Raw genomic sequence first — 11,981 nt, forward strand, 5'->3', positions numbered from 1 at the left:
ATTCATTTACTTGAATGTTACTAATGCACTTAGTCTCATTATTGCAAAGACACATTAGGGAATCTTTATTATATATTCTCCTTTAACTTGCCAGTGTTTTGACTATCCTACATAGGAATGAAAAAAAGGAAGCTGTTTTCAAGGAAAAGGAAAAAGAGAAAATAAATGAGAAAAGAAAAGAAGAACTGAAAAGAGCTGAGAAAAAAGCTAAAGATAAACAAGCTCTTGATGAATATGAAAAATGGCTGGTAGGTGTTATTTGTTAATGCACTGTGTCTTTTAAATGTACTTGTTCTGACTTTTCTGTCCCTAATTCTAGTTCTATTTGTCCCATGCCTACTGACCATTTCTACCTGGAAGCTACCTTGTTGAATTCATTCTCTCCTACATATATCATAATTTATTTGATCTAATCATTTCTATTAATGATTCTACTATTCCTTAAAACACTCAGGCTTAAAACTTTAGTCATAATAATGTTCCTTACCTGCATCCCCACATTTAGTCACTTACCAGTCATGCCCATTCATCCTTTGCAATGATTCTCCTACCTAAAATTATAAAAAAGTGTACTGACAAGTGTATTACTGAAGGTATACCAGGTTAATTTAGGTGGAACTTGGTCCTGACACACAGTAAAATTGTATTTAATGAGAAAGTTATTCCATTTTTTATTTTCTTTTGATCTTTCTGATGACCTCGAGGAGAAGGTCTTATTTAAGTGGTTTTTTAATGAAAGCAATCAAGTATGAACGTTGGGAGAAATGATATCTAGCAGGACTTTATATTCTTTGTTTCAATGTACTTACGTTTATAGTTACTTTTCAGTGATGGCAAGCAAAATACTGTTTTCTATTTTAAAATATCAATATAAATATATATTTTATTCATTTATTTTTGAATAAGTAAATAAGTAATACATTTCAGATGCATAAGTACTTTATGTGAATAGTTAACACATTCACGTGTTCAGCAATCAAAAAGTGCAAAATTTCTCCACAGGGCTTAGGGTCCAGTAGGGTTTCTTATCAAAGATTTTTGAATTCATGTCTATCAGCAAGTTAAAAAAATGTCATCCAGAGTATTTTTTTATTTGCATTTCTCTGGTTAGGATTGAGCTTGAGTATCCTTTCATTTGTGTGAGGATAATTTATATTATTTTTCCTGTAAAGTATCAATTCATAAACTGAACATTTTTTCGTTGGTCTTTTTCTTACTGATTTCTAGAAGCTTTTTTATGTACTAGGGAAATTAGCCTACCATTTCTGATATGAGTTACAAATTTTTTCCCATTGTATTTTTGGTCTCTCAACTTTGCTTATATCATTATTTTAGTAAATTTATTTATTTATTATTTATTTTTGGCTGTATTGGGTCTTCGCCTGTGCACACAGGCTTTCTCTAGTTGCGGCAAGCAGGGGCCACTCTTCATTGTGATGTGTGGGCTTCTCATAGCAGTGGCTTCTCTTGTTGTGAAGCATGGGCTCTAGGGTGCATGGGCTTTAGTAGTTGTGGCACGCGGGCTCAGTAGTTCTGGCTCACGGGTTCTAGAGAACAGGCTCAGTAGTTGTGGCACATGGGCTTAGTTGCTCTGCAGCATGTGGAATCTTCCTGGACCAGGGCTCAAACCCGTGTCCTCTGCATTGGCAGGTGGATTCTTAACCACTGTGCCACCAGGGAAGTCTTATATCATTTTATTCCATGAAGAATTTTATTTTATTTTCAGGTGTCAAATCTGTCAGTCTTTTTTTATGGCTTCTGATTTTCAGGTGTAGTTGAAAGGACTTTCTCCAAAACTTAGGGTCAAAGCTCCCATTTTTCTTCTAATAACTTTATGATTTTATATTTAACATTTTAACATTTGCTCCACTTAGAATTTATCCTAGTGTATGATGGGAAATATGATTCCATCTTTATTTTTTCCAAATGCATCTTTCATAAAACACAACTTTTACCCACTGATTTGAGGTACTGCCTTTATTGTATGATACCTTAGATCATTCCCATATTTTCAGGTCTGTTTATTTCTTAACTTTCTGTTCCATTGGTCAATCTCACTGTACATACTCCAGTACAACACTGTTTCATCGTCAGGACTTTATATATTTTCATATATGTTTGGGTTAATCTCCCTTCATAACTCTTCATTCAATGTATTTCTGAATATTCTTGGGGGGTTTTTTTCCACATAAATTTTAGAATCAGTAGTAGCTAGAGACACACACAGGACCCAAAGCAGGCTATTTAAAGATAGGATAAAAAGATGCAACACTTAGGAATAAACTTAGGAAATGTGCAATACCAATATAGAGAAAACTTCTGAAGGACACAAATGAATACCTGAGAAATTAGAACAAAACTGTCCTTGTATAGAAACAATCTTATAATGATGCTATAAAGATGTCAGTTTTCCCTGAAGTAATTTACAAATTTAATGCAATCCTAATAAAAATACCAACAGAATTTATTGTTGTTTATGTGTTGACTTTAGTACTGCTATAATGCTAAATACATGCAGATAAACAGTAATAAGGCGATCAAAATTGGTTCAGTCATTTGAATGAGGATAGTAGTGTTCTATGATGATTTCCTTAGATTAAACTCTTAAATAATGCTTTGTTCTAAGAAAAATTAAAAATCTTCTTATATTAAGGAGACGTATGCTAATTCTGCTAGTATCTTTTAGAGTAGTAACTGAATGTAAATGTTTCAGTTTTCAGTTTTATTTTCACATTGTCTTGAAATTGAGATAAAATTTCCTTAGTGACTAAGTCATAGTTAGGTACACAATGTTTCATTACAGTGGTTAGTCACTTTCTCATTCTAATCAATCCTCTGGAAAATAAAAACTCATCAAAGACCTAAGACAAAATAACTTGTTTTGGTATACAATATATCCCTACAATACAGCTCTACCTAAAAAAAAATCCATGTACAACATGTTACAGCTCTGTTCCCCATCTTACCAATGTCTTATTGAAATTCGTTTGCAGAGAGAATGGAAAAATAGCCCTATACAGAAGAGCTAATTACTTCAATTTTCATGTAAAGTAACATCTCAAAATTTTGATGTACAACCTAGTTTGGGGAGTGAGCAATTGATGGGTCACTGTTTTAAGTGAAAATTGTAGCCAAAGATCAGGTAAGATGCTTCTTCAAGCTGGTTCCCAGATTAATTCATAGTTACCTTTAATAAGAAAATAAGCAAAAGATTCAGACCCCAACAAACAACAGACAAGAGGACTTTTTAAGAAACCTCTTTTAATTATTACTCAAGATAACATTGATTCATGTAAATTGATATTAAGGTTGATAATTAATTGCCTATTTTCTGCCCTAACTTTTTAGCACCTGCCAGCAAACTCAAGGTTGCTTCCAGTTCCTCTCTCTCCCTATGTTAAATGGAATGGACAGTGAGGTTTTTCAGTCAGTTTCTGAGGACACAGCATGGTCACTGCTTTTCTTTCACCTAGCTAGAGGGCCTGCCTCTCTCTAAAGTAATAAGATGATTGACCGTGGTCCAATTACAGCTTTTATTTTCTCAGTTAGGATTCTGAAAGGAGGTTCTCTGTTTATTAGAAATAACAAAGATGAAAACATTCTCATTACGAAGAGCAAAATGTTAAGACAAAAAGAAAATTTCACACCTCTCTTCAATCCTTCTGTTGTATGTGAATAATTGCATGTTAATGGAACCTTACATTACCATATTCTTCTTGTGATTATTATCAATTCCATTTATGTACTGATGAAAGAAGCATAGACACCTAATAATTTACCAAATACCACTCCTCCCAAGCCATTCAGCCTGCAGAGGCAGGGTTGTCCAAGTGTTCCGTGACACCACTGCTCTTCGGAATACAAGGAAACCACTAAACTTTATAGTTTTAGCAGAAACTTGAAGAAATGGAGAGACAGTCCAAGCTGCAGGATGAAAGGCCAAATGCTATTAACATTTCAAGTATTCCTAGATCATTGTTTAGATTTCATATTAATCCTCAGATACTCAGTCATTTCTTGGAAGGGAGTATAGCAGGGAAACGAAATGGTTCTAAAATTCACCTGGTATAATAAAAATGTGAGACGATGGAAGATAATATTTTCAAAATAATATGAAGCAGGACTGTACCAATCAAGCAATGAAATATGAATTTACCATTTCATTCTCCTGTGAATCTGCATTCTCCTACCCTCCTGGATTATTCCCATCAAGTCTCAGGATAAGTAATCTTAATAAAAATAAACTCTCTTAATTCTTCATTTCCCTCCAGCTATGATCCTCATCTTTTTTAATAGCTAAACTTCTGGAAAGTTTGTTTACACTTCCTTAGTTCTTCATATCCTTTTCATCCTCAGTAAACCCCCATCTTATCCCTTTTCTGAAACTAAACTAAACTTTGAGAGTTACGATTTTGCCAGAGCATCTAGAGTATGGTATGTATTCTTTTCTGCCCTGTTTCCTAGACCTCTGGGCATTCTGCACAGTCGATTTCCCCTTCCACTTGAGCTGTCTCCTCCTCTGCTGCCATGTTCCCCGGTTTACCTCTCAGCATTCTGCCTTTCTTCTCCAAATCACCTGTTGACAGCTCTTTTTTTTTTTTTTTTCCCAAACCTGTGTTCTAAATGTTACCATGGCCTGCCAGGCCCCGTCTGATCTTACACGTATACCTTGTCATTCTCATCTGGACCCCGCTCCCATCTCCCGCCAGGCTTTCTTCACACTGGCTCTCTGGCTTCCTCTCCCATCCCAAGTTTTCCCCACTTGTCAGAGTCCTCACACACACTCTTCTGTCTGCGTGGGGTGCCCTCCCCTCAGTGCACATCACCAGTGGCTCCTCTTACCCATCACGTCTCAAAGTGACTTTCCCTGAATCCACTTTTCTTTGAAAGTAAGTACTTCCTTTCATTTTTTATCAATCACAACAGCTTATTTATATGTTTCATAGAATTTCACACAATTTGGAATTATCTGTTGTTTATGTACTTGTTTATTAACCATTGATTTTGAAAGTTCCCTAAGGAACAGGAACAGTAACCTGTGTGTTTGTATTTTATAATCACTTCATGCATGGCTCCCTGTATACTGCTTGACCCAGAGTAAGATCTCAGTGCTTAACATTGAATGAATGAGCACAAATTATAGTATAGTACAAGTAGAATAATAGCTTCAGAACCTATTACCTGTAAGGATGTACTATATAATGAAGGAACACAAATTAATGGATGTGAGGCAATAACAATTGGGATTATTTGTGACATTTGGACATAAAATCACTTCGAACAATTACTTTACTGCAATACAAACTTCAGAAGATTTAAACATTAAATATAAAATGTCAAACAATAGAATACAGCATATTAATAATAAAAAATCAGTATATTTGCCGGCTGGAGGGTAATTTCCTACAACTTTGGAGAATAAATCATTATTGTCCAGCAAATTCGAACATATTCATACCCTACAAACTGGCAATTTCACTCCTAGGCATATACTTGGAGAGAAAATCTTGGCTTATAAGCACAAGGAATCAAACAGGGATATATTTACAGCAGCATTGTCTTTGTGTGGAAAAAACATTAGAACATCATGTCTTCAACACCAAAATTGATTAGTAAACTGTGATATGTTGATATACTGGAATTCTGTGCATCAATGAACTAGAGCTACAGCTCCATATAGATGGATCTTAGAAATATGGTCATAAATAAAAGACAGATGCAAAAGAATATATAGCATGGTACCTTTTAGCATAAACTCAAAAAACCTGCAAAACTCGGAAAACCTGCAAAACAAAATTATTTGTTGTTTGGGGATGAATACGTGTGTGTGATAAAGGTATTAAGGGATGCACTGCAACTATAAGCACTAAATTCAGTAATGGTTATCTCTGGATGGTGGAGAGAAAGCAGGTGTGGTGAGGGAGTGGGTACAAGGGCTGCGCAAGTATTGGTCATGTTTTATTTCAAAAGGCAGGTAGTGGGTACACAAATTTTGACTATATTACTCTTTAAACAGTTTAGTTGTCTGTGGTTGAACTATTAATTTTTTGGTAAAAAATTAAGGACTAAAAATAATGTAGATAAAATGCTGCAAGGATAATATTTATTATATGAAAATGTAAATTGCTAAAAATTACAAGCACCAGTAACCATACAGTTAGAAGAGCCAAATAACAGAGCAAAAACTTCACAAAAGCACTAAAGAAATGAAAACGTACTCAAGCTCAATAACAAGCAAAGAAACATGAACCTCAATATTCAAATATTTTTAAACACTGTGAAGTATCCTCTGCTGCCATCACATATTCAACCTTTGCACCCAGTAAATTTATTTCTGAGACTCTGTTCTCAGAAAGTCATCACTAACTTCTAATAATTATTCTCTTTGAATTATGGGATTACAGGTCTTTTTTTCCTATTTTACATAATTTTTAAATATTATCACTTTTAATATTTTAAAAATTAAGTGGTGCGTTAATGCCTATTAATAGTATGCTCATAAATTAGCAATATTCCCTAGCTGTTAATTACTTTATAACCAATTAAGCTAGCAAATGACATTTAAATACCTTATAATGATTATTTTGTTCTTCAGCAAGAAACTTGATTTGAAAATAATGGTCATATTTGTATATAAATTTATATATAAATAGTTTTCTATTTTCTCTTTAGGAAAAAAAAGAAAGGAAGGAAAGAATTGAACGGAAACAAAAGAAACATCATCCCTTTCTTGAAAATGAGGCACTTCCTCCATGGAGCCCTCCAAGCAGAACTGTGTTCTCAAAAGTGTTTTGATAATTCTTATTCTTGCATTATTTAGTTATTTATCAATTCACCAATTTTAGCCAAACTAAATTTAAAACTATTAATTCAATTATTTATAGTTAGAAGAGTCTATTTTAATAATTAAATGCCGGTCACTTCTGCTGACAATGAAAAAGATGCTTTACAGTTTAATCAGTGAAAGCATTGAAAGCATTTTTGAACTGTAGATAAACTGCTTCAAATGAAGAGCGAATAATCATATTGCTTTTACCAGTGAAATACATAACCCTTTTTCATGTCCTGATCATTTGTATAGTCTGATGATCCATGATCACTTTCCCTAACCTGTGCATGTTATTAGTATGTTTATTCTCCAATATAAAAAGAAAACCATCTAGGTACCATAATCATGAAATAATTGATTTTGCGAATGATTGCACCTCTAGATTCGGGTTTTAAAATGAATGGTCACTGGGGAGTATGCAAATATTATTTCTTCTAAAACTAATCTTTAGCTCAAAGTAGTTGCATTTGCACTGTGCAAGTTAGACTTTTGGTCAACTGAGGCAGTAGTTCAGTAGAATCATGCAGTCATTGAGGCATTTTCTTTAAGAATGTTGCCATATGTTTTAATATGAGTATACTTTATCTGTTTTTGCTTAAGTGACAGTCATAGGCGCTTTATAATGAGCAGACCTCTGAAATGTGTCTTCCTAAATTCTATCTCACTTTACTATTTCATTGATATCAAAAGATGTCCATTTCATGGTAATTATATACATTACTTATGGAAATTCCACAAGAGTCCAAGGTCATTATCACTATTTTTATTTCCCAAACTAAAGCCATAAAGATGATAATGGCAATTTTTGTCCTCTTAGCTAATCCAGAGTCATCTACCTTATATTTAGAAGACAGCTGTATGGGAAGGTAATTTGTAGAAAATGTCCAAAGAATCTATTTATTTGATCTCTGCATATCCTCATTAATCGGACTCATACTTGAACTGGTCAACTAGTTTATCACAGACCAAATATATGCTCTCAGAGTTGAAATGCTACTGCAGCCAATGATGGAATGCAATGATAGATGAGAAAAAAGTTACTATTTATGAAGTACCTGTTGTATCCTCTCTACTGGATCTTTACAAGTATTATTTTTGATCTTTACAACAACTATTCAGAGTACGTGTTATTAGCTTCATTTTGCAGATAAAAATACTGAGACTCAGAGAAATCAAAGAACTTGCCACTCATTTAGCATGTGACTGAGCTGGGATTAGAGCTAATGAAGTCTCTCTACCTCTAGAATTCAGATGCTCATGTTCATGCTCTCATGTGACCTCAGAGAACTGTAAATTCTGTCAAGACCTCTGTATTATATCAACCTTAAAAATACATTTTACTTCTCAGATCCTAAAATCATGTATTGTTTCCCAGAGATTATCTTTCCTTTAAGAAATAGCTGTTTGTTATTAGAAACAGTTAACCTCATTAGATCTTCAAAATGAAAAAAATAATTCATAGTATTTATGGAGTTAGTCAAATGCCCGTGTCTAGTATTAGAATGTCAGAGCACCCAGCGGGTTATGGAACTTAGGCTTTCAGACAGTTACTCAGGAGGTTTCACACTCTGAGGATTAGCCTTCTTGCTGCAGTGGATGTGCAAGCTAAGAAAGATGTCGTGGATCACTTTGTAAGATCACATCAGTGCTACAGATAAATTTAAAAATTTCATAAATAAAACTGGAAGCCTTTTTATACTACTGGAACTAGGAGAATCTGTCGTGAAATTGAACTAATTACCAGCAGTATCAGTATGGTATTTAGGGCCTCCCTTAGTTCATTTGTGTGTCCCCCACAGTACCAAACAGAAAAGATTAAGTATTTATTGTATTGAATTCTATTCAGGGCTTAAAAGATATTTGCAAATTCCAGGGAAGTAAAAGGAAAAATAGAAAAATGTACAGCTACTTTTATGAATGTGAGATCTTAAGTGTGTGTGTCATAGATTTCACATTAAATATTGACTTAAGCATTCTGAACATTTTCTTCTAATTTATCATGCATAGTGGATTAACTGTTATCACCTCTGAGTTGTGAGAATTGAAGTTAGTTAATTAATATAAAGAATATGGCACATAAGAAAAGACTTAATAAATGTTCATTGTTTTCACTTACTTCCTACCTTGAGCCGTTTGTTTCCCCACCTCATGTTTGTGAGAAGGTTAACATGGATGAGGCTGATAATGATGAGTTAACATTTCACTTGGTTGGCATATAAGAAGAAATCTCTGCTTTCCTTACCAGTCTAGGTTGTAGCACTCAAAAGAGAATATAGAGGTGACCTGCGTTTGGGACCTTCTAAAAAGAAATCTAAATACTAATTCCTTAGCATTGCTTGTGAGGTCAATGAAAAGGGAAATTGAGGTGTTTGCAAAGACCCAGCAAGTCATTTCCCTCAAATGGGATTTTCATCTTGCTACGCTAAATAATATATTATTTCCTGTTTACAGCAAGCTGTGCTGATTGAATTGTCTAGTTGAATGAAATCACCTCTTTGCCTATAGCAGAAATAAAGCTGAGTTCTCAGAGCTGGATGAAAATACAGTGCTATTTACTTTCTGAGATCCAAAGGGGAGAATCAAGCCAGGTAATATTCTCCTGAATGTATTTGTCTATTTAAAGTGTATGCTTTCCCCATATTTCTTTAGAAATTATCAGATATCGGGCTTCCCTGGTGGCGCAGTGGTTGAGAGTCCGCCTGCCGATCCAGGGGACACGGGTTCGTGCCCCGGTCCGGGAGGATCCCGCGTGACGCGGAGCGGCTGGGCCCGTGGGCCGTGGCCGCTGAGCCTGTGCGTCCGGAGCCTGTGCTCTGCAACGGGAGAGGCCGCGACAGTGAGAGGCCCGCGTGCCGCAAAAAAAAAAAAAAAAAAGAAAAAAGAAATTATCAGATATCAATACCATTAACTTTCATTAAGTTTTTATTATGAGGGAATGTTAATTCAAATGAAAGACACTAAAAGCCTATAGATTTTCAGATTAAACTTCTAGTTGTGTAAACTGTATTGAGCACTTAAAGAATGCTAACATTTAAAGTAAATAGGAATTTAATGAATATTTTAAAACATTACTGAGAATAATTTCCCTAGAAACTTAAATAATAATACTAAAAAATAAAATTTTATTCAGAAATGAAGTTTCATAATAACCAAGAAAATTAGTGACATAAATAAAAAGAAACAATATGGCATTTTAGATCAGTAGGAGGTTAAAATTTTCTTAATGTAAGAAAATAAGAACTGTTCAGGGATAACAATATTCCAGTGGTTTGTATTGTACCACATTTTGGTTAGTAGTTCATTTATTGTTTTATATAGTATTGAAACTGATATTTTTCATGTTGCCAAAGCAGTACCTGATAGTAGTTAGGTGTCCAAAGGTATATGTACCTTAGAGTGATATAACTGTGAATCTGAAAGGAATTTTAATAAGCCTGGCCCAGACTTATTTCTAAATTGAAGAAACTGATTTCCAAAGCCTCTGACTTGCTCAGGCTCACACAAATGACTAAGAAATCTAGAGTGACAACTCAGGTATCAGGTTTCCCAGCTGTAGACTGTCCACCATTCCACAATTTTGATAATCTGATAAAAGTTTTGCACTAACTCTTGTAACTGTGATTATTATTAATGTCATTGATTTTTATCCTCTCAGATGTGCCCTTGCTCTTTCACGGCCTTCTCCATAACTGTCCACCAGATCAGAGCTGTTTGTGCACCTACACTGTCACTGAAAATGTGGGGGAATACTGACATTTTTAAAATCCTGAGTCATGGGCTAAGATACAGTAGAGAAAAAGAATTTTACAAAATAGGAGAAATTGATGTTTGTCAAAATAGCTCCCAAGAATAAACTAAAACAGAAAACACATTTTCCTGATTTAATTTTGACTCTGCTTTCAATAGTGCTCTATTAAAAAGTATTTAAACCCATATGCCTCCATTCTACACAAAGCAAAGGTACTATCAATTATCCTGCTTCCTAGGTACATTGGCTGACAGAAATAATGAATACTATGTAACATTTAACTGAAGACTTCTCTGAATTCTTTTTACTTTAAAATTTCCTGTGATTTGGTTATTTTGAAACATGTGTTACATATAGTTGTATAATGTTAACTTGTGTCAACTAAATCCTTGGTATTGGATTTAGGATGTTTTAAGAATTATTTTAGGAGATGTGTTTAATGTCTGCTTTTTAGTAGCATATTTTCATGTAATGTTTAATTAAAGTGAACCATACAAGATTTATTTTATTGGGTGATATTATTTATTGACTGTGCCCAAATGTATTTCATAATGATAGAAAATATGGCATGAGTTATATTTGTGGGCTAAAGGTGAAATAATCATTTTGTTGATATATCTTATTAAAAATCACTGAAAATTTGGATATAAAACTTTTTTACTTAAAACACTACACAAATTACAAAGGTAATGTAAGTATATAATTATTAATAACTAGAAAATGCAAATAGCAAAAATTACCCACATTGTCTTTTCCCAAAGACAATCATAATTATTTTGTTTTCTTCCAGTTTTTATTTTCTAGTTCATTTTCCTCCATACATGAAATTAAGCTGTCAATAATGTAGAGGTACAGTTCCCTCTCTTTTCTCCTCTAATTTTCTCTGTGTCTCTATTGCTCTACCATGCTGCTATATGTCTGTATACATATGTGTGTAAAGGTATGTGTGTATATTATATAAAATACAACACATGCACATACATGCATATATTCAAACATACATATTTTTATTCTTTAAAAATGAGATCAAACTACATATTTGGTAACCAGATTTTTTCCACTCAACAGTATATAATGAACATATTTCCATGTTATTACACCTTTCAAATAATCTTTGATGCAACTACAATTTATTTAACCTATTTTTGAGCAATTTGTTTCCTTAAGAATGTTGACTATAATAAGTAATAATACAGTCAACATTCTTGTAGTCAATAGCCTTGTTATTAGTGATGGTAGACCTCATTAAATTTGTGAAATGAAAAAATAATTCAGAATATTTAAGGAGTTAGTCAAACGCCTGTATCTAGTATTTAAATGTCAAAACAGGGCTTCCCTGGTGGTGCAGTGGTTGAGAGTCCGCCTGCCGATGCAGGGGACACGGGTTCATGCCCCGGTCTGGGA

At 34.0% G+C, this 11,981-nt stretch overlaps 1 protein-coding gene across 3 annotated transcripts in view; it reads left to right on the forward strand.

Annotated features, from left to right (window-relative positions):
• Nucleotides 1-11,209, forward strand: part of LOC132425850 (microtubule-associated protein 9-like) — a 52,191-nt gene extending 40,982 nt beyond the window's left edge. Inside the window, exons 18-20 of one of the 3 annotated variants that reach the window (XM_060012229.1) lie at nt 116-248; nt 6,673-6,786; nt 9,281-11,209. In XM_060012229.1, coding sequence (XP_059868212.1) covers nt 116-248; nt 6,673-6,786; nt 9,281-9,310 — 277 coding nt within the window. In that variant the 3' untranslated portion in view covers nt 9,311-11,209. Of the gene's footprint in view, nt 1-115; nt 249-2,993; nt 3,147-6,672 lie in introns of those variants that run through there. The other 2 variants (XM_060012230.1, XM_060012231.1) reach the window with 2 other exon arrangements.
• Nucleotides 11,210-11,981: the final 772 nt, after the last annotated feature.

Source organism: Delphinus delphis, chromosome 5 (assembly GCF_949987515.2).
Source record: "Delphinus delphis chromosome 5, mDelDel1.2, whole genome shotgun sequence".
Lineage (NCBI taxonomy): Eukaryota > Metazoa > Chordata > Mammalia > Artiodactyla > Delphinidae > Delphinus > Delphinus delphis.